Source organism: Zootoca vivipara, chromosome 1 (assembly GCF_965207765.1).
Source record: "Zootoca vivipara chromosome 1, rZooViv2.hap1.1, whole genome shotgun sequence".
Classification (NCBI taxonomy): Eukaryota; Metazoa; Chordata; class Lepidosauria; order Squamata; family Lacertidae; genus Zootoca; species Zootoca vivipara.
This window is the reverse complement of record NC_142582.1, coordinates 113926380-113952013: the sequence shown is the minus strand read 5'-3', so window position 1 is coordinate 113952013 and position 25634 is coordinate 113926380. Positions and strand designations below refer to the sequence as shown.

The window sequence follows — 25634 nt, the reverse complement described above, 5'->3', positions numbered from 1 at the left end:
ACGGCCAAAATTGATCAAGTGGGAGATTATACTTAAGCTTTGGAATGCTGCTACTTTAGAGACATGCTGCCACAAGAATTCTTTTCCTCCTGCCAAAACACGATCTAAAGAATTGTGCTGCCTGATTAAAGAGCTAAACCCTCATAACTCCAGGGGTATTACTCAGTTCTTTTACATAATAGTACCGGGTACAATTTAAGATTCTTGCCTGACATCTCTTGAAAAACAAAATGACCTTCTACCAAACAGATATTAAATTGATACAACCCAGGTTTTTCACACCCACAACTAAGCTGCAACAAGGGACTAACTTTTTAATTATTTACAATGGAGGCTTGCTTTTGTTTCCCTCCTTCTTATTTAAAAAAACCATTCCCACTGGTGCAACCTTTGTTGCATTTCCGTGGAACTTCAGAGTTCCCTAGAACACAGTCTTAAAACCATTGCTCTTGTTCAGACTTTTAGTTACAGCGAAGTGCCGTCTGTTTCTGTTTTATTTATTGCACTGTAGACACAAGAGGATTGTGAGGTCTGCGTTAAGTTGTGCCCTGTTACCCAAAGGAGGATTGCTTGCTTTATCACAGTTATGAATTGAGTACTTCGTTAGATAATCCTGTCACTGCCGTGGGCTATCAATAACTGGCACTCCTGTGCTAGGATTGTGTTGTGAAAAGCAAGTACTGTACAGGATAAATGGAATTACCCAGAAAGCCGCGTTCTACCTGTAGCTATTCTCACCCTGTTGATTAAATCCAAAGCTACATTTTGGGGCTACAGTATATCTAAGAAAGAAAGAGCTGCTTCATGATGCAAAGGGAAAACAGATTAAAGAATTCTTGCCTCCTGAATTGACCTCTTGTTCTTTCTTGCATGCTTCCCTTACCCACTCATCATTCGAGTGATTCGGGAAAGCACGATAAGAGCAACATTTTTTATTTTAATAATATTTCACGGCTGACTGAGAAATATCTGGCTACTTCTCTTTCTAAATTAATTGCAATGCCCTTACTTCGACAAAGATCAGCACATTATTGACTTTGTGTCTGGGGCAACTCAGCCTGATGGGCAGGATATTATTATTATTATTATTATTATTATTATTATTATTATTATTATTATTATGGATCTGGTTAAGTTACGCTCTGCGAATGCTTCATTTTTGATAACTGCTGTTCTCTCTCTCTCTCTCTCTCTCTCTCTCTCTCTCTCTTCGGGTTTCTTGGCTGTTCTAAAGGCTCTTTTTATTTCTGATAACAAAGGCTGATTCACCTGAATAAAAGCAGCTGGAACAATTTCTCCAGAATAATGGAACTAACAACCAAGTGTGCCTGTGATCTGAAGAGATCCTGACCATTTGACAAAGCAGAATCCCTCACCCAGAGACGTGGCCAATTTCCCCATCTGGCTGCAAGCTCTCTGAACTATATTGAATGTCAAATGGTGCCTTGGAGGTTTCCCCGACATTCAGGATTTTATCCGGGTGGTGGTGGTGGTGGTCGTCGTCAGCAGTGTAATGGGGGGTCCTAAAAGGCTCTTTGGTATGCATGTGGAGCACTCCATATTTCCAAGTGGATCTTGGCATAAGTTTCGGAACAGGGTACCAATTATGCAATTGTTGTTGTTGTTGTTGTTGTTTAGTCGTGTCCGACTCTTCATGACCCCATGGACCATAGCACGCCAGGCACTCCTGTCTTCCACTGCCTCCCGCAGTTTGGTCAAACTCATGTTCGTAGCTTCGAGAACACTGTCCAACCATCTCATCCTCCGTCGTCCCCTTCTCCTAGTGCCCTCAATCTTTCCCAACATCAGGGTCTTTTCCAGGGAGTCTTCTCTTCTCATGAGGTGGCCAAAGTATTGGAGCCTCAGCTTCAGGATCTGTCCTTCCAGTGAGCACTCGGGGCTGATTTCCTTCAGAATAGATAGGTTTCATCTTCTTGCAGTCCATGGGACTCTCAAGAGTCTCCTCCAGCACCATAATTCAAAAGCATCAATTCTTCGGCGATCAGCCTTCTTTATGGTCCAGCTCTCACTTCCATACATCACCACTGGGAAAACCATAGCTTTAACTATACAGACCTTTGTCAGCAAGGTGATGTCTCTGCTTTTTAAGATGCTGTCTAGGTTTGTCATTGCTTTTCTCCCAAGAAGCAGGCGTCTTTTAATTTCGTGACTGCTGTCACCATCTGCAGTGATCAAGGAGCCCAAGAAAGTAAAATCTCTCACTGCCTCCATTTCTTCCCCTTCTATTTGCCAGGAGGTGATGGGACCAAAGAGCTGGACCATAATTATGCAATTATACTACATCATCTAGCCCCAAGTACACTTGACTGAGACTGCAAGCGGTTCTGCAAGGTCTTAAGCAGGTAGCAGAGCTAGTAAAGGGCTCTATCAGATATCCTTCTCCCCAGATGAAGTTAGGGTATTAAACCTAGGGGTGAGGGGTTTAATAGAGTGGTGTGCTCTATTGTTGAGTTGCACTAGTGGCTCAATCCTCGGGGTTCTGCGGCATCCCCTGGCCACACCCCTAATGCCCGCATGTTAGGCATGGACATCTGCAGAGGGAAATCCTGCATGTGTAGGCTTCCCTGGGAGCTGGATGTGTGTAATTGTCTATACCTGTAGGCATGGATGTCAGGGCCAACTCCCTTGACTGCATGACTCCCTCTTTGTATGAAGGGGTCCAAAGAGAAAGCAGTAAAACGGCACCCCTACAGAATACTTTGTCTGAAGTAGCTGCTCCATGGTAAAGCTAATCCTGCAAACTCACAGTTTGTGAAATGCTACCGTATTATATTTGGGTTTGGGTTTTTTAAACCTCTTACTACCTGTAACTGTATTTCCTGCAAGGGAAAACTTGACTTTTGCTGTAACATTCTGGGATTGTGGGGTTTGCTAGGCTGCAGGTAACCTGATTTCATAACGTTTCTAAACTGAGAACGCTCTCAACTTTTCAAGCTTTATGGGACTAAGTCTTTACTGGCTTGAGTGACCAAGAAAGGTCATGTTTGTTTCCAAAACAAAGCTGGTTTGTTTTTAGATTTGCTACTTATTCTGATTTATTTTCCAACTCCAAAAGTTTCCATAGGCACAACTCTAAAAGATGGCTGACTAGATAGTGTCAAGGCAGTTGTTTTCTGTAAATGCATGCCTCTTTATTTGTACCCCTTTCTCCTTTCTCCTTCCTCCACCTCTTGTTTCTTGTGATCCAGAAATAATGCAGTAGAGGAGAAAGGGGAAATAGGTATTAAAGTAAAGCTGTGGTGTTGAGAAAGGTTCAGATTTCTTAAATGGTCAATTTTGTTATGTTACAGTGATGCCTTTTAGTAGATGTGTAGGCTTCTTAGAACTATATGCATTTCATTTCTTAGCTCCTTCCCAAGGTAAAAAAAAAAAAAAAGTGAAGACATACCTTCCTGCTGTCACTAAGTGCACACACTTTCATAGCGGCAGGCTTTGATTGAAACCAATTTTCACTATCTGAGCCATTTCCAACCATTTTCAATTCTCCTCATTTTGATCTTGCAGGAAGCCAAAAGCATATAAGCTGGGTTTTCAAAGCACTCCATTGCGATTCATAATTAAGTATCATTGGGCGGGAGGGGGGGGAGGAATCCATTATGGTGGTTTGCAGCCGGTTTTGACCTACCAAGTAACAAATATCTTGAGCCTTTTCCAATATAGCAAAGGCAAATCCTCTTTACGCACTTTCCCCTCAAGAATAGGGATCGTGGCCCTCCAGATGATGGACTGCAGCTCTTATGAACCCCAGCTAGCACGGCACTGATGATGATAGAAATTATTGTCCGAACAACATCTGGAGGACTAACAGTTGCCCATCCATTATCAAAAGGATGATCTACTATTCCTGTCCTGCTTCACATCTCCTGGGGTTATGTTCTGGTGTTGAAAACCAGTTGTGATAAGTGGCCCAAATCTAGACCTCTTCCTCCTCCTCCTCCTCCTCCTCCTCCTCCTCCTCCTCCTCCTCCTCCTCCTCCTCCTCCTCCTCCTCCTCCTTCCTTTGAACAGAAAGAAACCCAGATGGCTGAATCAAATGATCTTGTGCCACATACTTGATCAGATGGCTAAAAGAGCCATGTGTGTGTGTGGTTGTTGTTGTTGTTGTTGTTGTTGTTTTAAAGTCTGTCGCATTCAGAGGTTCTCCAATTGAAAATCAAAAGAAGCCTTGGCAGCTTTGCACATTCAGTGGAATAAACACAGCCATGTTGTAGGGGAGACAGAAACAAACATTTGAGCCTTCGATTTTTTGGGAATGTAAGCAGAAGGCAAGTTCCTTGTTCAGTGGGTATCGGCTGAAAAGGATGGCTTTCTCTCGCCTACTGGTTGGCGGTGGTGTGTTGGGGGGGGGGAAGGGTATTCCTCCCATTTTCCATATAGAAAGTGCTTATTCTTGTGAAGCAGAGCAAGAAAGAAAGATCGTCTCCTTCTAAAACTACTTTGGTACATTAAAGAAAATAGTAAGCAGTGTTGACCAGCAGACAAACACATTTGCAGCAAATTCATTATTCATGGAGACTGAAGAAACAGGTGCTGGGGACAGGCTGTTCTTTCAACAATGACAAAATAACTGCCCGGGAATAAATGCATCCTATTACATAGGATTGGGAGCAGCAGGGAGGAGAGAGCTGATCTCTCTTTTTCATTCTGAAACAAGCTTTCAGCAGAGACATGGCTTGAGGCTCTCACCTGATTAAAACACAACTGATAAATAAACTTAAGAATTTTCTAGTCATTTAAAGCTGAATATATTTGCATATGAATAAGCAATTCCTGGGGTGAAAAAAAATCCTACTTTTGTCTTGGGAGCAAGTCTACACATGTGAAGGGGGCATAGCTCTGTGAAAGATCACAGGCAAGGTTCAATCTCTCGCATCTCCAGTTAGAAGGGCAAGGGGGCAGATAATGGGAAGAACCTCTGCCTAATTGTAGGCATGTTTGAAGACTGGGGGGGGGGAGACGACGACCTACTGCATTGGGATGGTCAGTTCTCTGTTGACATTTTGTGGGTGATATTTTAAATGTAATTTGTCCCAGAATCATTCTGAATACAGGTAAAGGTAAAGGACCCCTGGATGGTTAAGTCAAGTCAAAGGTGACTATGGGGTTGCGGTGCTCATCTCGTTTTCAGGCTGAGGGAGCCGCCGTTTGTCCACAGACAGCTTTCTGGGTCATGTGGCCAGCATGACTAAACCGCTTCTGGCGCAACGGAACACTGTGAACGGAAACCAGAGCACATGGAAATGGATTTCCACCTTTGACAATCAGGTGGGGGTAGGGGAGTTTGTGTGAGGCTCTCTCTGAGATACTCCTATTCCAAGCTGTTTAGTCATTTTAAAGTCAATAACAATACCTTAAACATGTTCAGAGCCATCACATAGTATGAATGCATGGAGCACGGGTGGCGCTGTGGTCTAAAGCACAGAGCCTCTTGGGCTTGCCGATCAGAAGGTCGGCAGTTTGAATCCCCGCGACAGTGTGAGCTCCCATTGCTCTGTCCCAGTTCCTGCTAACCTAGTAATTCAAAAGCATGCCTGTGCAAGTAGATAAATAGGTACCACTGCGGTGGGAAGGTAAACGACATTTCTTTACTAGGAGTAGGATTTTTATCTGCAGTGTCACCCGCTTTGTATAATGATCTTCCTTTGGAGGCACCAACTATTTTGGTGTTCCGCGGATGGCTAAAAACTCGCCTATTTGCCCAGGTATTCCTGCGCCCCTGGTGTTTTAAAATGCTAGTTGTGACAGGAGTTAAAATCTTTAAACAATGGAACAAAGACCTAATAAAATTCATTTGGAATAACAAACCAGCCAGAATAAAATATAAATTATTAACTGATATAAAAGATAGAGGCGGACTGGGGCTGCCAAATTTAAAGATCTACCGCCGCAAGTTTTCTTTGGATAAAGGAATGGATCACCCTGGAAAACCATGAATTATTAGACCTAGAGGGATTTGAAAATAAGTGTGGTTGACATGCCTACTTGCAAGATGAAAAGGTAAAAATACATCAAGGGTTCAACATTCATATTATTAAAAAATCTTTATTGAAGGTGTGGGAAAGACACAAACGCTTGATGGAACCCAAGACACCAAAATGGCTGTCACCAATTGAGATAATAACAGTGAAAAGATTAAATAATGATGGAAAATGGGCAAAGTATAAAGATTTAATAGAAGAAGAAGGGGTAATTAAATTTAAAAAGTATGAGGATATTAAACAACATCTGACAGGGTGGCTCCAATATTATCAATTATATAGTAGATTCCAAGAAGACATGAAGAAAAAGGGTTTATGTTTAAAATATCTTTATTGGAAAAGAATTTATTACAGAGTGAACAGAAAATTATTTCAAAAATGTATAATACCATATTAGAGTGGGAGGTTAAGGATGAAACTATTAAGGAGACAATGACGAAATGGGCAATGGAACTGGGAAAAACAATAGAAATGGATAAATCGGAAAGACTCTGGAGTGTAAAATGGAAATTTATGGTGTCAGAGGCAATTAGAGAAAATTTAATAAAAATGTTCTATAAGTGGTATCTGACACCAGTAAAAATCTATAAAATGTATAAAGTTAAAGACCATCATTGCTGGAGGTGTCAGAAGGAAATAGGTACATTCTTACATGTATGGTGGTATTGTGCTAAGACAAAGCCTTTTTGGAGTGGGATACTGGAAGAGTTAAAGAAAATATTCAAATATAATATTAAAAAAAACTCCAGAGTCTTTCCTATTAGGAATGGTTGATGAGGAAGTGGATAAAAAGGATGAAAAGATATTTCTGTATTGAGTGGCGGCAGCAAGAATTTTAATTGCTAAATTATGGAAAAGCCAGGAAGTCCCTACTATTAGAGATTGGCAAGAGAAAGTAATTAGTTATATTGATCTGGCCAAACTGACAAATTCGATAAGGGGTGGTTCAAATAAAAAGTTTAATAATAATTGGGGGGAAATTGGATTATATTTGAAAGAACTTGGGTTTAAAACGAATATCTTGTAGAATTCCCAAGAGGAAAGTAAATGGAAGCAGTAGGAAAGTAAACAATTTTGAAGCCAGGGAGGAAGAGAAGGGGAAGTTGATCTGTAAAAGACGATGCGAATATTGAAATGAAGATGTAGAAGTTAGGCTGACAAAATATGGTAGAAGATAGGGTAAGGTTTGTTTGAGTGTGTATGGTTGTTTATTTGTGTATTAATTTTGTTGGTATTTTAGTTGGATGTTTTGTTTTATATTTATTTTAAATTCAATAAAGGTTATTTTAAAATAAAATAAAATAAAATGCTAGTTGTTTTTTTTTAATCAATGCTTGGATATTATAGGATGTACTGTACTTCTAAACTTGGGAAACGCATTTCCTTTGTTCCACTGCAGTATTACTGCACAGCAGCTGTTCAGTGTTTTCTTCTTTTCTTGGCAAGAAATAAGGTGCTGGTACTCATATGTTGATAAAAGTGCTGAAGATGCCAGCACAAAATGGCTGCCACAAAAAGCAGAAAAAGTGGTGGCAGCGCTCCATACCAGTGAGTGCTGTCACAAAAGAAACACTGCAGCTTTTACATGCTAATAACATGCTCCCACTCTGGTGTTGAAATAAGAAAGGATAACACACAAATATTTATGCAAATGTTCTAGATAATTGTACAGTATGTAGAAAAGGACCCCCATTCTGGTAATTTGGGGTGATGCATTAAGTTCTGCCTAGCCAAACTTTTTGAAAGCTAAATTTGAGCCTGTAAACAGCTGAAAAGAAAAACAAACTGAAGTCTAGAAAGGGATACTAAATAACTCAGACAGAAAGGAAATAGATTGTCTAATAAATCAAAGCCTATTTTATACAAGCCATACTGGACTATGGTGAGAAGTGTCCAGATTGTTGAATTTAGCTGTGTTTCTTCTATGAAAAGCAGCCAGAATGTCAGCTCTCTCTTTGATTTACCTTATATTGCAATTCAGAGTCTCTTGTTAGGACAACATAATTCAGATGAATTAAGCTGTCATGAAGCAAATTCCAGGTTTGCTGCTCTGCAATTTGAAGGAGAGGGTTAGGCCTGTTCCTGCCCATTGAGCCCCCCACCCCCCGCTCAATATATGAGGTGACTTCTTAACACACAAGTATCAAACAAAAATTCCGTACATAAGGTTTCTGATAGCTGTGCAGCTGGAGACTGGCATTTATGGACTAGTTTTACACTGGTCTCTATTATTTTTTCTCTGTGTCTATCATTTACATCAAAGGCAGCAAGAGTTAATAAACATATCTATATTGGGTAGGAGAGCTGAAAATAATGACAATAGATTTCACATCTGGCAACCAATGTACCACTTTGGTTTCAGATACTACATGGGTAAAGGTAAAGGACACCTGACAGTTAAGTCCAGTCACGAATGACTCTGGGGTTGCGGCGCTCATCTCGCTTTACTGGCCAAGGGAGCCGACGTTTGTCCGCAGAGAGTTTTTCCGGGTCATGTGGCCAGCATGACTAAGCTGCTTCTGGCGAAAACAGAGCAGCGCACAGAAACGTCGTTTATCTTCCCGCCGGAGCAGTACCTATTTATCTACTTGCACTTTGGTGTGCTTTCGAACTGCTAGGTTGGCAGGAGCTGGGATCTAGCAATGGGATTTCACCCCCTCGCAGGGATTTGAACTGCCGACCTTCCGATCAGCAAGCCCTAGACTCAGTGGTTTAGACCACAGCACCACCCACGTTCCTACATAGTCCTCTAGCAGCTATGGTGCCTCATTTACCAGATGTAATGTATTTAGCAATAATTCGGGAAGTGTATACTGTACTCAATTCTGACCAAACTAAGCCTTCTGGTAAATAGCTGCTAGCGGGCCGTGAAAATTTGTGTCCCAGACTTTTTTTGACGCATCTGCCCATGTAATGTCAGAAACCAAAGGGGCATATTGGTTGCCAGATGTGAATTATTTTTCCAGCTCTCCTACCCTACTAATAGAATCCAGGCTTGGACCAGAGGTTGGTGATCTTAAAGTACTTCTACCAATGTCACACCAACGAGGGAGAGAGGCTTCTCTGTTACAGCACCCTAATTGTGGCACATCCTCCCCAATGAAGTACAACTGGCGCCACTGAACCCGTTAGCCTTTCAGTGCCAAGTCTAAGCTTCCCCCCCCCTTTCCCTGGGCATCTTAGTTGTTTAGTCTGCCTTATTTATTCATACAAGTATTTCTATACCACCATCTCACATAAATTGCCAAGGCAGTGTACAGCAATATCTGCAACACCAATAAAATATCAAATGTCCTTAAAACAATATAAAATAATTGTTTAAATGGCCAGCTAATCTTAGGAAATTTGAACTGAACAGACCTGTCAGCATAAAAACACCTTCAAAAGACACCTGAAAGTCAAAAAGCAAGGATGCCTACCAAATCTCTGCTGGGAGAGTGTTCCATACATAGCATACAACTGGCAACCCTAAATACCTGACTTCTGGTTGAGGCCAGTTGGGTATCTGTAATATGGGGGACTACTAATGGAGCTCCCCTGGATGATTTCAGTGATCAGGCTAGGATATCCTTAAGGTATCCTGGGCCCAAATTGTTCAGGGCTTTGTATATCAACATAGGAGCTTTTGACTCTTGATGGCTAGCATACGGGTAGCCATTAAGAGATGTTTTAGCAAAGGTTTCACCTGCTGTAGGCCACCTGTAGAATCCCATTAACCATAGGTATTACTCCTAAAAGACCAGTGACTTCATTACTCAGAAAAAGTGTTGAGGGATTTTCTTCTGGGAAGCATTCCGAGTGCAAACTGCTATTTGTGGCAGCAACAGTCTGTCTTGAGCAGATTGTGAATAATGTCAGGATTCTGCATATGTGTATGTCTGTGTGTTGCCTTTAAAGGAAGCCTCTCAGCTTGTAGCAGGTATTGTACTGTGCCTTAAGTTCATTGTTGGACCGAGGGCAGTGGTTGAAAGGGGCTTGTTGTTAACATCCTTTCATGAAAGGGGTTGCTTGTTTCCCTTCAGTGGAATTCAAGCTGTTGCTCTTCCAGTCTGACCTCTTCCCACTGTGCTACTCTGCTGGGAAATGCTGCCCCTCCAAAGGTGCAAAGACTGTGCAAAACAGGGATATATATATAATCTCCTCCAAGATGGGCACTGATGTAACCACCACCAGCAGAACCGAAAAGGAATTACCATATGTTTGATAGCAACTGAAACAATTCCAGGCTGTTCCACATAGATATCACCTACTGGGTTTCTGATGGTGTTGAGTGTGTGGCCTTTAATGTGTGTGGTTTTTTAATTGATGTTAACATAGATGCCAACCGCAGTGCATAGCTGGTAGTTCAAAGCTGCCAAGAAAATGCTTCACATGTTGGCTGTTGCTATGCAGTAGTGACGCAACGTTTTGTTGCGATGGCGGTTTAGAAAGAAACTGTTTCCCACTTTAGTTAAGTATTGTCACCCACAGAGACTTTCATGGTATAGATCAGTGTTTCTCAACCTTTTTTGGGCCACGGCACACTTGTTCCATGAAAAAAATCACGAGGCACACCACCATTAAAAAAGTTAAAAAATTTAACTCTGTGCTGCCCTATATTGACTATAGGAAGGAGGAAATTAATCTCCCTCCCGCCGCCCCATGGGAGGGGAGAAGCCTTCAGACCCCCAATTCTCCTCTCCCGCGGCCCAAAGTGGTACAGTCCAGGCAAGGCTCTGCCTGCCCCCGGATTACAAGGGCGCGCGCACTTCCAGGGGAGCTGCGGGGCGGCTCAAAGGCGAAAGGTTACCTTGGCTGCTGCTTGCGAGTAATTCCGGACCGCGAAGCCCAGCGTCCGCCGCGCAGCCATGGCGAAGGACAGGCGAAGGAGGCAGGGGAGGCGGAGCAACCTCGATGCGGCTTAAGGGGAGCCGGCGGCGGATCTGGAGCGCGCCTCCCTAGGGGGCCTCCCTAGACTCTAAAACCACCCTCCAGTCGTTTGCACTGAGGTTTGGGAAAGAGGAGGAGAAATATTGCTTTCCGGCGGGTCAGTGATGGTTATTGGCGGCCGCCAGGCACATGGCAATGTAAATCGCCCTTCTCGTCGCCGCACATCGCGGCACACCAGCCAGTGTCTCGCGGCACACTAGTGTGCCGCGGAACAGCGGTTGAGAAACGCTGGTATAGATCAGTGTTTCTCAACCTTTTTTGGGCCACGGCACACTTTTCTATGAAAAAAAATCCCGCGGCACACCAACTCTGTGCCGCCCTATATTAAGTTTAGTTTGGAGGGGAGACGTACCGGTAAAGCATGCCGCTGAAGAACTGCTGCGCGGTAGCCAGGCGGACCCACCAGGCGCAGAGCCTGCGGAGCGAGCGGGGACAGACCCCAGGCGGGCAGACACGGGCGCGCAGCTGCCGCCGCCTCCCTCCCAGCCGCCCCAGGCAGCCACCGGCGCTCTGGCCCGGCGAAGGGAAGCCCTGCGCAGCCTTCCCCGCCTGCCTCCTCCTCCCCAGGAGGGCGATTTGCATTGTCACGTGCCTGGCGGCCGCCAATTAGCAGCACTGACCCGCCGGAAAGGAAGCCGGCCGGGTAACGACGCGGGCGCTCGCCTCGCGTCGTGACCCGGCCGGCTTCCTTTCCGGCGGGTCAGCGACGTGACAGTGCAAATCGCCCTTCTCGTCGCGGCACACCAGCCAGTGTTTCGCGGCACAGTAGTGTGCCGCAGAACACCGGTTGAGAAACGCTGGTATAGATAACTATGCCTGGAATATCTTCATTCTCACTAGAGGGACAGCCCCTGTTTCTGAGGTTAGGGGGCAGGGATTGGCCTGGTTAGTGCTCCTGGCCCCAGTGAAAGAAGCATGTTCCTTACAGCAGGGCTGCAGAAATTTGTGAATCTAGCTGTGGCATAGATGTGCTCTAGCATTTGTTTGCTGCTCTTTACAGAAAGTCCAACCACACCAGTCCCTTTCAGGCACTTACGAAATTGTTCTTTGGGTCATAGCTTCTCTTTCATCCTTCCACAAGAAGCGGTTTAACAGCGGTGTGCTGGAATACCTCTAGAACCATAGTGTTTGGTGTGACTTTTGTTGCCACGTTGATTTTACTTCTCAGAATGCTAACACAACAGGGTGCGTTCCACAGCGTGTTAACACTAGCTTCAATATGTCTTGCCAGCAGTAAGAAAGGCAGGTAACTGCATTGCCACCATAACATACAAACATTATGCGCCACTGATTCTTTGTGTGTTTTTTTAAAAAAATCTTGCTTATACTGTCAAAGGGTCTCAAGAACTGTGCCATGTTGGAGAATTGGATGTATTTGTTGTGTTTTCCACAAGAGAGAGATGTAAGCACACAATGTTTCCATTAACAGGACCTACCCACTACTCAGCAAAATAAAACAACAAACCTTATTTTTGCATTTGCAACGGTATAACAAAGGATGTCCTCTTAATCTTCTAGTTCTGATTTTGCAGGTAAACTGTTCTGCCACTGAAACAAGAATCGACCTGTACATTGTGGGTGCTTCTCACAGCTGTTTATTGTGGACTCAGTACTTGTGCATGCAATGCATGCAAGTCTTTTGCAGTGTCCACACAAAGACACACAAATAAATGGGGTTTGTGCAGGGGTGAATATGGGGTAGCATTTTTTCGAGGGCAACTTGTGTGGATGCTGTGAAAAGACATGAATGCATAAACAGCAGCAAGTCCACAATAAACTGTGCAGAGCTGCCCTGAATAAGTCAGGAATTTTTCACCCTCCTCTCCTTAAAGAAATTTCCCTCTGATTTCGTTCTGCTGTTGAAGTAGAAGCTGCCTTTCAATGGTGCAAGCCTAGATGTGTACACTCAGAATAGGTAAAGGTAAAGGGACCCCTGACCCTGGACCCCGGTCCAGTCGTGACCGACTCTGGGGTTGCGCGCTCATCTCGCATTATTGGCCGAGGGAGCCGGCGTATAGCTTCCAGGTCATGTGGCCAGCATGACAAAGCCGCTTCTGGCAAACCAGAGCAGCACATGGAAACGCCGTTTACCTTCCCGCTGTAGCGGTTCCTATTTATCTACTTGCATTTTGACATGCTTTCGAACTGCTAGGTTGGCAGGAGCTGGGACCAAGCAACGGGAGCTCACCCCGTCACAGGGATTCGAACCACCGACCTTCTGATCAGCAAGCCCTAGTACACTCAGAATACTAGGTCTAAAGATATTGGGGCATACAATTTGTCTCCTCTTTTCCTAATTGAGGACCATAGTGAAGTTTGTGTGGCCACAAGTTTACATGGGCGAAAGACCTTTACATTTCATAAATTAACCTACAGACTTCACTGCCAGTGGAGATGGGTGACTTCCTCTCAGCTCACGTCAGATTCGATTGGAAAATTTAAAAAATGACGGCTTCTCTTCCTAAACCAATCCGGAAGTCATTCCTTCCTCCCATTCACACACCGACACCCTCCGTGTTTCCCTTTTAAATTGAGACTCACACAGCTGGCACTTTGGTCTCAGAAAAAGGGGAAACAAACTTCTCCCTGCCTCTGCCTTTCAGTGTGCTGGTTGCATGCCAGGAAGAACAACCCCAGTGACCCTTGGGAGATGTAGTTTCCCCAACAGATATTGCAATCCAAGTAGCCCTTTGAGGAGCAAGCTTACATTTGCCAAACATCTGCTTATAAGCTTCATGAGACATCTGGCTGGCCAACTGTTGGAGATAAATGCTGTGACCAGATGGATTTTTGCCTGATGTATCTGTGTGCTTATGTTATTAGAGTCCTTACATTGCCCTTAGGTCCCACCCCACCCACCCATCCACAACTATTTTATTTATTACATTTATATTCCCCCATTATCTTCTAAGGATCTCAAGGTGGTGTACATGGTTCTCCTCCTCCCCATTTCATCCTCTCAAACAACCTGTGAGGAAGGTTAGGCTAAGAGATGGTTACTGGCCCAAGGTCACTCAGTGAGCTTCATGGCTGAATGAGGAATCAAACCCTGCTCTGTCAGGTCCTAGTCCAACACTCTAACCATTACACCACACCGACTCTCTATTCTTGGTAGATGTTTGTTCTTCTTAATCTGTTCTTTGTCGTAGACTCCCTTGTAACTTGATTTTTTTTTTCTTACAGCAGTAAATATTTTGTTGGCGTTCCATGTTATCTTGGGCATGTAGAATCTTTCGAATTTATGCCTTCCAAAGGAATTGTGTGTTGAAACAGTTCTAAACAGGCTGGGTTTTATTCTTGCTATAAAATCAAAGAGGGGAATTGAGTTTTCCTCCACACAGCAAAGCTCTGCCCACCTCTGCATCAGGCTGACTACCCGTCTACCAATGCTGAATCGAGCCAGTGCTGTTAATGGGGAAGTTGTTTCATTGCAGCACAGAAATAATGGCCTGTTCTTATGCAATGGTCTGTTCTTATACTGGCCACTCCGTGCTGCCCAGTCCTAACCTGCCAATGAACATTTGTTACTGTTTTTATTCTTCTGTTGGTTATCACCCATGGAAACCATTTGCTTTGCTGAGAAACCACAGCAGCTACCCAACGCTGGTATGCAGCTAAGATTTCTCGATATAGCCTTCATGGAGAGGAGGGGGTTGGACCAGTAGTTGTTTACTCGAGCCTTGGATTAGTATGACATAACTGGGTCTCAAATCTATTTTGTTCGTGGGAGATGAGATGAAACAGTGAAATCTGCTATTAAATGCTTCTTGCTCTATATACTGACTCTCTTGTTTCCCCAAAGGGCCTAGGCAGAGGAGGTGAGATACTTTCACTGGCCAGAGCTGCAGACAAGCGTATTTCTGCTTTTAGGTTAGCTGTCACCATCTCAAAACTTATTAAATCCCCTTAGGAGTCATTTGGGGGTGGGGGGAATTCCATCATGTACTGAGTAATTAAGACAAAAGTTCTGCCCTCACATACCGGGAAACTATGAAATCTCTGTAATTATTTCAGTTTGGAAGGAGATGCACTTTGTTCATGCTTTATGTTACCTGTTCTAAACCTTAGACTTGGCTTTAAATGTGTGCAGGTTGTGGATCACAGCCTTATCAATTCACTGAAATGCATACCTGCCTAGTTTCCATTGGAGGCTGTGAGGCCAGATGTCCTTAAACAAAGTTACTCAAGTTTCATAGGGATGTTTTCGGGCTTGTTCGTTTACTGATTCTCTCTTGATGTTGAACGTAATTGACTAGTGTCATGGTAGGCTTTCACTTTGATTCAAAACAGCATTTGAGAAGGTAGAGCCTGTTCACTGGAAGAGGGTGGTGTCTGCTCAGTTCCCCATTTGCAGTATCAGCTGCCTTTTTAAGCTCACCAAAGGTCAACAGTGTACAGGTACCAGTTCTGGGGAATTCAGAATGCCTCCTGCTTAATCCCCCTTTTCTCTCTCCTGTGCCTCTGATCTCATTTACCCTCTTCCTTGAGCCACAGGTTGGTAACCTGTAGCCATTGGGCCTCATGCAGCTCTAACCTTATTTTATGCAGTTCCCAGTGCCTGAAGCTGCCATTATCTTCCATCCCATTAGTGTTCCTTCCTACCTACTCATTCACTTCCCTTTCTTGCCACTCATTTGTGTGCGTATCTCTGTGTGTGTGTGTGTGTGTCTGTGTCTGTAGCACACTAAAGTCAGAAATGATGCGCTTTCAAAACAGGTGCGTTGTACACACACACACACACACACACACACACACACACAAAATCCTCTAAATACTTATACAATAACAACACCATTAAATGTAGTAGGTTTGTTTCTGTGTAAGACTAGGAATTCCAATCCGAAGTAGCCGTGATTATCTTGAACCCAGAACACTTTCATTTACCCACCTTCAACAAGATTGGCCCCTATGGGAATGTGGACCTTGACCGGGACAAAAGTTTCTGTTACCCCCATGTGCCCTTACGTCTTCCACTACGTTCCGGTCAAATTTCATTTCAGCTTCAAGGTTCACTTTTGAATCTTTTGTGATTCCCCTGAGCATTGTGCAAAAGATGGTGGCATGCTTTGAAACAGCACCATGTCTGGGAGTTAATGGGACCGGTATGTAAGTAAGTATACATGTACTGTATTGCCTCCCTCCCCCCCCCATTCTTTTTGTGAAGTAGGCTGTGTCCTCCAAGGAAAACGTTCCCTGACCCGCATTGCACATGTGCTTGAGATCTTTGGAGAATGGGACACTCTTGGCAACGACACAGAGTGAATGCTGAAAATAGGTGATGATATCGTACATACATAACAAATCTTCTGTAGGGTTTTTTCCCCCATTTGAGTTTCCATGGAAGACAAGCTGAGGGAACAAAGCTGGAACCAGACTTTTCTTTGAATTTACATGGCTGGCGCCAATAGATATTTGTTACCTTTAGACATGTGGATGGGGACTCAGTCAAGGCCAGAAATCAGGTGCAAGTCCTTAACTGAAGCTGAACTTTCTTCTGCCCAGGAACTTAAGTATTGCAGTCCTGTCACTTTCAAATGCTGGTGCCTGTTTCATCATGGCAAGGAGAAGGAAGCTTTGAAGCCGGGAAAACTTAATTTTGTTTGGAAGGTGTTATTTTTAGATTCAAGGCGGCCTCAAAACATCAATTTGTCTGTCATCCTCCCTTTCTTACAAGTTGTTTGCCTGCTACAATGCATTGCAATAAAATAATGGCTTAACGGCAGGGATGGCGAACCTGTGATACCACTACAGATGTTGTCCTATTAGCACCCAGCCAGCATGGACAATGGGCCAATTGTATATGCTTATGCAAGTTAGACTAGCATATACAACTAGATTCATGCACTTGAATCTGAATTGAAACTTAGTTCACAAGTTAAGAACAAGAATTGGTAGCGCTACTTTATGCTTCTGCAAACTTCAATAAATCATGTACGGCCCCTAATTTAATTTATTCTTGCTTCACAAGGAATGGATATGGATGTTAAGAAGCAGGGCAGCCTTAGAGTCAAGAGGTGAATCGGAAGGCAGGGAAACAGTCACTCATTCCCCACCTCCAAGCAGGAGAGAAGTGCTGCCACACCATCTTTCCCTAGCTACGCCGCTTAAAATTAGGTCTACAGCCTGGTCCAGGTGGGACTGCTCCCCCTAGAAGAAGAAGCTGCCTACTTCGGGTGGTACTCCTAGATCCAGGTCTGTCACTTAAGGCCTTGGTGGCCCAGAATGCCTTTTACCAACTTCGGCTGGTTTGCCTTTCCTGAACAGGGGTAGCCCAGCCACTGACCCATGTTCTAGTAACCTCAGTTTCTACCACTGTAATGATATGGCATTGGCTGTCTCACTAGCTGCTTCTGGGTCAGATGCAAAGTGGCAATGCTTATCTTTAAAGCCATAAACAGTCTGGGACCTAAACAAATGAAAGGAGCACCTGTCCCAGTATTATTCTGCCCATGCACAAGGAGGTGACTCTGTTCTCTGTGCCTCCATGGCAATAGATAGCCTACTTTGTGTTTTTAGTTGCTCTTCCTGTTTTGATGTATTGAATGAGTTTGTATATTATGGAGTGCTTTGTGATTGCATGTATTTTTATTATGTATCTGTACCCCGCTTCAGGATGAAGGGTAGGCAAAAAGTAGCCGTAAGTTAATAAGATAAATAAATAGAACTGCACTTTCCCTTTTCTGGAAGGGAGTGTCAGTCTGAAGGGTGTGACTCACAGATGTGCCAGTCCCATATCTGAAAATAAACTTATGCAATGTGGAAATAGTGATAAATTTCAAATACCTTGTAGCTGGTTGTATGGGCCATAATTTTCTCTATCCACATTTCAGATATCATAATGACGCTCGAGGATGGCCTCCCATATTTCAAAGGGAAAGCCAAAAATAGATCTCCTCTGAATAACTAAAAGAAGCAAAACTTCCAGAGGAGTAACAGCATTAGTCTATTGCAGCAAAAACAATGGCCATGTTTGTATATCATATTTAACCCGAGGGTAGGGAACATTTCTGGCCAGCTTTGGCAGGTGTGGTGGTCAACACAAGCTTCAAATCACTTTACATCATTGCGATGTCAGGTGATCAATAGATGGGTTGTCCTGCTCACCTGTCAGCTTGCCACAGAGCTTCCCAATTGCCCGATAGGCAGCTGCCACCCAGTGCCGGGTTTACATATGGGTTGAGTGGACTGCAGCCCAGAGACTCAGATTCTAGAGGGGCCTTGGCCCCTTGCCTGTTTTTTATTTTATTTTAAAAGGGCAGATCTTACTCTCTAGGCCCAGTTGCTAAGTAACATTAAACACATGATGTATGAGTCTGTTTAGTAAAGTTCATGGAGGCTTTAAAGCTACTCGGGTTCAAATGATAAAGTCAGCTATTAAGCAATGCAAGTGTTCAGATCACTGGACAAAGGTCCATTGGAATATTAGCATTGCGACGGACCTTTTGGCATTTTGAAGCAAGCATTCAAAAACCCAGCCTGGTTCTGCTCAAATAATTTATTCTACCCCATCAAAGTCAATGGAGAAACCTATCCAGTCTACTGTTTTGTGTGCTTTTCTCTAACCAAACTACCTCAACTATAGCTCTATCTTCTACTGGATTTGATGATTGGCATCACGCTTACCTTGTTCAAACCCATGGAATTCTAAAAATCATATAGTCTCTATATCAACAAACTTAACAAGAAAGCTTGTGATGAAACTGAAAAAGGAGGTACTAGATGACAGGGTGAAAAGCTTCTGCAAAAAAATGGAAGAATTTGAATTCATTTTCATGCTTCACCTTTGGACACATTTGCTAGAACGATCTCAAAGGGTTAGCAAGTCACTCCAAAGTTTGCAAAATGAGCACATGTGCAGATATTTGCAGCTCACTATTGCAGTCTGTATCAGACATTCAGGCTAATTTTGATGAAATTGAACAGCAAGCAAAATTTACTCTACCAGATGTAGAGTACCAGGGGCGGGGGAACAATGATGAGACAGCACCTGGAGCCTTAGACCAGTGATGGCCAAACTTGGCCCTCCAGCTGTTTTGGGACTACAGTTCCCATCATCCCTGACCACTGGTCCTGTTAGCTAGGGATGATGGGAATTGTGGTCCAAAAACAGCTGGAGGGCCAAGTTTGGCCATCACTGCCTTAGACAAACTTTCTCTAAGAGACAAGTTTAGGGTAAATTCATTTATCCGTGTCATGGATGGCCTTGAAGTCAACCCTAGACAGAACAGTAACAGTGTATAGGAGTGCAGCTGGCAATTTTTCATTTTTGGTGAACCTGCAAACAGTCAAGGAACAGATTCACAATGGTGTTGAGATGTTGATGCAAGAGTATCCAAAGGATGTTGAGGATAGTCTAGTCCATGATCTCTTGCACTTCCACCTGTACGCTAAACAAGCTCACCACCAAGATATATACGGTACCAAATAATATTCCTGGAGAAAATTCTGACAGCTTTTCCCAATGTGGAAACAATTTTCAGATTGTTCCTCTGTTTCATGGTCACAAACTGTACTGGCAAAAGATCATTTTCTAGACTAAAAAGGATAAAGTATGATTTACAGTCAACAATGTCCTGAAATCGGTTGTCTGATCTAAGCATGCTCTGCATAGAAAATGATGAACTGTGACTTACTGATTTTAATGATATAATTGATATGTTTGCATCCAAAATAACTTGAAAGAAACTGTTCTGACTTTGTATGTAGTATAGCAAAGCTATGATTCCCCTATGAATGTTCTGTGTGAATGTTTTCATTACTTCCATACTTTTGTAAACTTATTAAAGATTATAAATTTATTTTTTAAAATAGCCTTTTTATCAGTGCTAAAATTTCAGCAATGTTTTAGTTTCATTGCATAGATAAAGAAGAGAACAAGATTTTGTTTCTCATGATCATATGCTATTAAGTTTGAGCCTCCCAAGGTATCCTAGCCTAGGACGTCCAGTTGCTTTAATCTGGGCCTAGTGCCACCTCTACATTAAACCATAGTCAGTGGTTAGCAGTGGTTAAATGTTAGTGAGAAGCATATTGGTGCTCACTGCCCAAACATCCCCACTTTGCTCCTCTGCATTTTTTGCTGTGCTGGGAGCAACAAGCAGCAAGCTTTTGGCTTGTTGTGTCATCCAAACTTGTGCTCGTGGTTTGGTTCCTCAAATCAAACCACAAATGGTAAGCCAAGAACAAATGTTGTGCATTTGCATTGCCCATAGTTAAACGTTATACTCTGACATGATGTGCAGGGCAGGCCACTTTGTCCTGCAGTATCTTAAAGACTAACAAATCTATTGTGTCATGTATGAAGTGAGCTCCTCCAGATTTCAGGCACAAGGGGAAAGGGAAAAGAATGTTGTAAATATTGGGTTCAAAACTATTACGTAGAAAGCCAGTACTGGCACAAATTGAACAATGCGGACAGACTGCTTCAATCCACTCTCTCTGTTCCCTCCCCACTTGTATTTCAGATGAAAGGATCTGTTCTCCACCATTTATGGAGTTGACAAGTGCTTGTGGAGGTGACACATTGCAGCAAATAGAGAAGAATGGAATTGCATTCCCATTCAGTACGTCAACAGACTTTGCATTTCACCTACCGTAACAATAGGCAACTAGAGTATTATCCCCTGAAATATATTCTGATAATCAGCACATCTCAGAAAAGAAGATTGAAAACAGTTCATGGCTGTGGCCCTCGGAACGTTGCCCAGAATTGAATGTGGCCCCTAGGCTGAAAAATGTCCCCCCACCCCAGGCTAATGTCTGTGTCTTTGATTTACTGTGTGTTCAGGAAAGCTCTCACCAAGCATCACAGTGTGGTGCAACAGATTTCTCCATTGTTTGATTCTTTCTGGATTGTATGGAATAATTTTCCAGGGTCATTGAGAAAGACTCGGGTCCCTGATTATATTGGTGGCATTGTGAGAACAGTATTCCAAAACTGTGGTGGCCACCATAGAGAAAGCCGCTTCTCCCATGGCCACTCATCTTACGAACTATGTGGGTGGATACAGTAGGAGGGCCCACAAAGCTGATCTTAACGTGTGGTCAGGTTGGGGTGGCCTGCAGGCGGACCAACAAAAAAAAATTGGGCCCAATCCACTTAGTGCTTTAAAGGTTAAAACCATCCCTTTGCATTAGGCCCCAAAATGTACTAGCACAGCCAGTTACCAATGCTGACCCTCTTGCCCCCAGCAGGGCTCTGGTAGTCACAGTGAAGAGTGTTTTGGTTATGTTCTACCCTATTTAATCAAAGTTAGCATTTCTCCTTTTTTGTTTGTGTAGTCTGTAAGACAAGAGTGGCCCATGGAACCAACTCACATGAGGTGAGTATCTATCTCCATCTTTTGCCTGATGAAAAATTAAAAAGTGCCTTTGTTGGGAGTCCTGGTAGAAAAGGAGGAGAGAAACTGCCCCCATTGGTAGTTTTGTTTATATACGGTATCTGAAGGAGAAGTAGGGAAGGTTCTTCTCTTTAAAAAATAAAATAAAAATCGGAAGTCTTTGCTAATTGTCTCATAACTCATACTGGGCATCGCAGTTAACTGTTTTCTCATTCCGCAAGCCAAATTAATAAACACTTGATACCAAGTTAATGAAATACTATTATTAAAGTGTTTTCCTCCAAATTAACATTAAAGGTAAAGGTAAAGGGGCCCCTGACCATCAGGTCCAGTCGTGTCCGACTCTGGGGTTGCGGCGCTCATCTCCCTCTATAGGCCGAGGGAGCCAGCATTTGTCCGCAGACAGCTTCTGGGTCATGTGGCCAGCATGACAAAGCTGCTTCTGGCGAACCAGAGCAGCGCACAGAAACGCCGTTTACCTTCCTGCCGGAGCGGTCCCTATTTTTCCCTATTTTTCCCTATTTTTCTACTTGCACTTTGATGTGCTTTCGAACTGCTAGGTGGGCAGGAGCTGGGACCAAGCAACGGGAGCTCACCCCATTGCAGGGATTCAAACCGCCAACCTTCTGATCAGCAAGCCCTAGACTCTGTGGTTTAACCCACAGCGCCACCTGAAATTAACATTAGAGAGTTCCTAATTCTTGGGAGAAAAGCAATGACAAACCTAGACAGCATCTTAAAAAGCAGAGACATCACTTTGCCGACAAAGGTCCGTATAGTTAAAGCTATGGTTTTCCCAGTAGTGATGTATGGAAGTGAGAGCTGGACCATAAAGAAGGCTGATCGTCGAAGAATTGATGCTTTTGAATTATGGTGCTGGAGGAGACTCTTGAGAGTCCCATGGACTGCTAGAAGATCAAACCTATCCATTCTTAAGGAAATCAGCCCTGAGTGCTCCCTGGAAGGACAGATCGTGAAGCTGAGGCTCCAATACTTTGGCCACCTCATGAGAAGAGAAGAATCCTTGGAAAAGACCCTGATGTTGGGAAAGATGGAGGGCACTAGGAGAAGGGGACGACAGAGGACGAGATGGTTGGACAGTGTTCTCGAAGCTACGAACATGAGTTTGACCAAACTGCGGGAGGCAGTGCAAGACAGGAGTGCCTGGCGTGCTATGGTCCATGGGGTCACGAAGAGTCGGACACGACTAAACGACTAAACAACAACAACAATTCTATTTAGTACAGAGATATTTTTAAAAATTCCAGCCCCTGAATGCCAGCCAATTATTTAGAAGGTCCTTAGCTACCTGGAAGGTATTCAGCTTCTGCATTGACAGGCATCTGTAAAAAGAGAGCTTCATACCTATGCAGCAACTGATAGGAATGCCTCTTTAGGTCCCCATGTTATCCACATGCAGCACACACTGATAAAAGGATGCTCTTTGTTGCTCTTGGGTTACCTGACGGAAAAGTATGGAATAAAGCTTAAGAAGACATTAATTAATTTCTGAACCTAAATCTTCAGCAAAGCAGTGGCACCAACTTCAGAGATGCAGTGGGCTGGCTGTTGGTTTGCTTTTAAAGAGTTTTCATGTTAAATTATACTTTGTACTTTTAAAGTACAGATCCTCCAGACCCCTTGCAACTCTACAATTCTATGATTCCATGATTCTCATGTTAGCGCAGGAGGTGAGAAGCTAGCTGTCATCTTGAATAGACAGGGGCAGCAAAGTGTCCCCGACTGCTCAGTACAAAAGAAACCGTAACTGTGGCTCAACAGAAGTCACACAGTCCCTGTCCTGAAAGCTGGATACGGACCATTGGTTCATTGCTGTGTCATGCAAAACTGCTAAAATAAAAGGTTTTCTTGTCAGTCCATACTTGTTCATTCAAGGTTTAAAATGCTATTTTTGCTTGTATGAGATCTCTGATGAGCATCTTTGGTTTCTTTAAGTCTCCTTCCCACCCCTCACCCCCCAACCAAACACTGCATACAATAATTCAGAAAGCTGTTTTCTGCGTTGGCTCAAACCTCATCTGAATACTAAATGTAAAGGCAGTCAAAGTGGGCTCTTCATCCACTTGGCAATTTGCATGACGAACACACCCAAGGTGCAAGGTGGAAGCCGCACCTTCTCCAGACTTAAAAATGATTGTGTGTGCATCTGTGTTACTGCTGCAGGGAGCCACTGGTACGACAGTGATCCTGTACGCCACGTAATGTGTGTTAATTACGCTTACTTGCGAGTCCTTGTTGAGGTAAGAATATGTGGTTTCCCCTCTCCATTTTCCAGATGGCCATCATATTCAACCAGGAAGGCCTGAAAGCTATCCAGCCTCCGTGTGTGATCCAAAGCTTCATCAACCACAACGCCGTCCTATACAAAGTCTTTGTGGTTGGAGAGTCATACACTGTGGTGAAGAGACCGTCTGTGAAGAACTTCTCAGCAGGCATTTCAGGTAAACCTCTGAGAATGGCACTTTTGGTACGAGCTTGAATGGAAAAGAAATCTCGGTGACCAAAGGGGAGGACTCTTCTGAACCTGCCTTCTCAAGACTTGGGCTTTAGGTCGTGATGGATAATCATGTTTGCCGTTGTTGTTGTTGTTGTTGTTTTGCAGTAGATGTTCTGCTTTTTCTCATTCCGTTGCACGGAATCCAGTTGTCTTTGCTTGAAGGGAAGCCTTTGGTTGGAAATGTATCACATTTTTTCCAGCACACAGCCCTTCATATTGGGTGTGCGCACGCATTGCTTTTGCAAGTGTTGTGAGAGCTAGGTGCACCTACTAGTGGTGCTTGTGACATCACTAGTGCCTCCCCCCAATATTTTTCTTTTCAAAAATACAACAGCAATTTAATTAAAAGCTCCTGTCCCCTCCCTTTTGCAAGAAAGGTACCACCTCCCTGTCCATTATGTTGTGATGAAGTATTGCAGTGCTCGTTCTGGATTGGTGCAAGTGAAGGGATGATGTAAAATCGTCCCAGGGCTTCTAAACAAGTTGCAAATATCACAAAGACACATAGAGTTCCTGGGTTACACTGCCCCCTGGTGTTGCCTTTGTCTATTCAAATCCCTTGCCAGGAATGATTAAGGAAAGGTTTTCTGCTACCTGTACAACACAGTAATCACCTATAAATCACCAGCTCCAGAGTTCTGTTTTAACATTTATGCTTTTCTTACAATTACACGCTGCAGATAGAGAATCGATATTTTTCAACAGCCACAACGTATCAAAGCCAGAATCCTCTTCACTCCTAACAGCAGTAAGTATTACAAGGCCTATTTCTGAATACTCAAGCAACAAAACAGATCTCAAGGCCCCTTTTTGCAACAATATCTCCATTCCAAAGCCATTCTTTCCTGGTTTATTCTAGGAATGGTTGCTGCTACAGCAAAGTTGCAAATCAAAATCATCCAAGAAAGCCTCTTGAAATGTTTTAATTGCAAAATTTTAAAAAAATCTGCCAGCAGTAAAATAGGAAACTGTGCTGGAGACAAAACACACACTCCGGTTTTTAAACTCTCTCTCTCTCTCTCTCTCTCTCTCCTTTATAGCTAGATAAAATAGAAGGTGTGTTTGAGAGGCCAAATGATGATGTCATTCGGGCAATCTCGAAGACACTGAGGCAAGCCTTGGGTGTTTCTCTCTTTGGGATTGACATCATCATCAACAACCAGACTGGTCAGCATGCTGTCATCGATATAAATGCATTCCCAGGTAAGAGCAGGCTGCTACATAGCGTATGAGAGCATCCGCAAACATTACGATGGATGTGGAAAATACTGGTGATTTCACTACCACCTTCTGCAGCAAATGTATAATGGGTTGTACCTATTGCAGGGGTCTCATTTGCCCAAGGACTTCCGCTGCACAAGGGCACTTGCCTTGCCTTTCCTCTCCTCTCCCCACCCCAAATCTGCTGTGATGTGTTGGGGGGGGGGACCCAGAACAGATTTGGGAGGGGAAGTTTTGTTGCACAACAGAAGTCCTTTTGTCAACAGGACGACTTAGTTGGACATCACATGTGAGTACAGATACTTCTTTAACACCAGCATATACGTTTCTGGAAAGTGACCCAATCAGCTCCCCCAGTCATGCTTATACTTGCATGTAATGTCCATGCATTTTGTGATTTTGCAGGAAACAATGGAGCAGCACTCACCTTCCCTGCAGTGTTCCTACTATGATGGCGGGAGGTTGAGAGGGAAATCCTGGACAGCAGTAAACTAGAAACCGGAATTTCATTGATAATGAGAAATTGGTGTTATGAATTGAAATCTCTTAACCACAACAAAAACCAATTTCAGGATATGTTTCCTGTATTTAGATTAACATTTCTTGCTAAGTATAGCACCTAAAAAT

General features: G+C 43.5%; 1 protein-coding gene across 2 annotated transcripts in view; it reads left to right on the top strand.

Annotated features, from left to right (window-relative positions):
- Positions 1–25634, top strand: part of ITPK1 (inositol-tetrakisphosphate 1-kinase) — a 129301-nt gene that overhangs the window by 95781 nt on the left and 7886 nt on the right. For both annotated transcript variants that reach the window (XM_035107068.3, XM_088655265.1), the window contains 5 exons: positions 20393–20491; positions 21210–21250; positions 23565–23730; positions 24467–24534; positions 24827–24989. In XM_035107068.3, coding sequence (XP_034962959.1) covers positions 20393–20491; positions 21210–21250; positions 23565–23730; positions 24467–24534; positions 24827–24989 — 537 coding nt within the window. The remainder of the gene's footprint in view (positions 1–20392; positions 20492–21209; positions 21251–23564; positions 23731–24466; positions 24535–24826; positions 24990–25634) is intronic.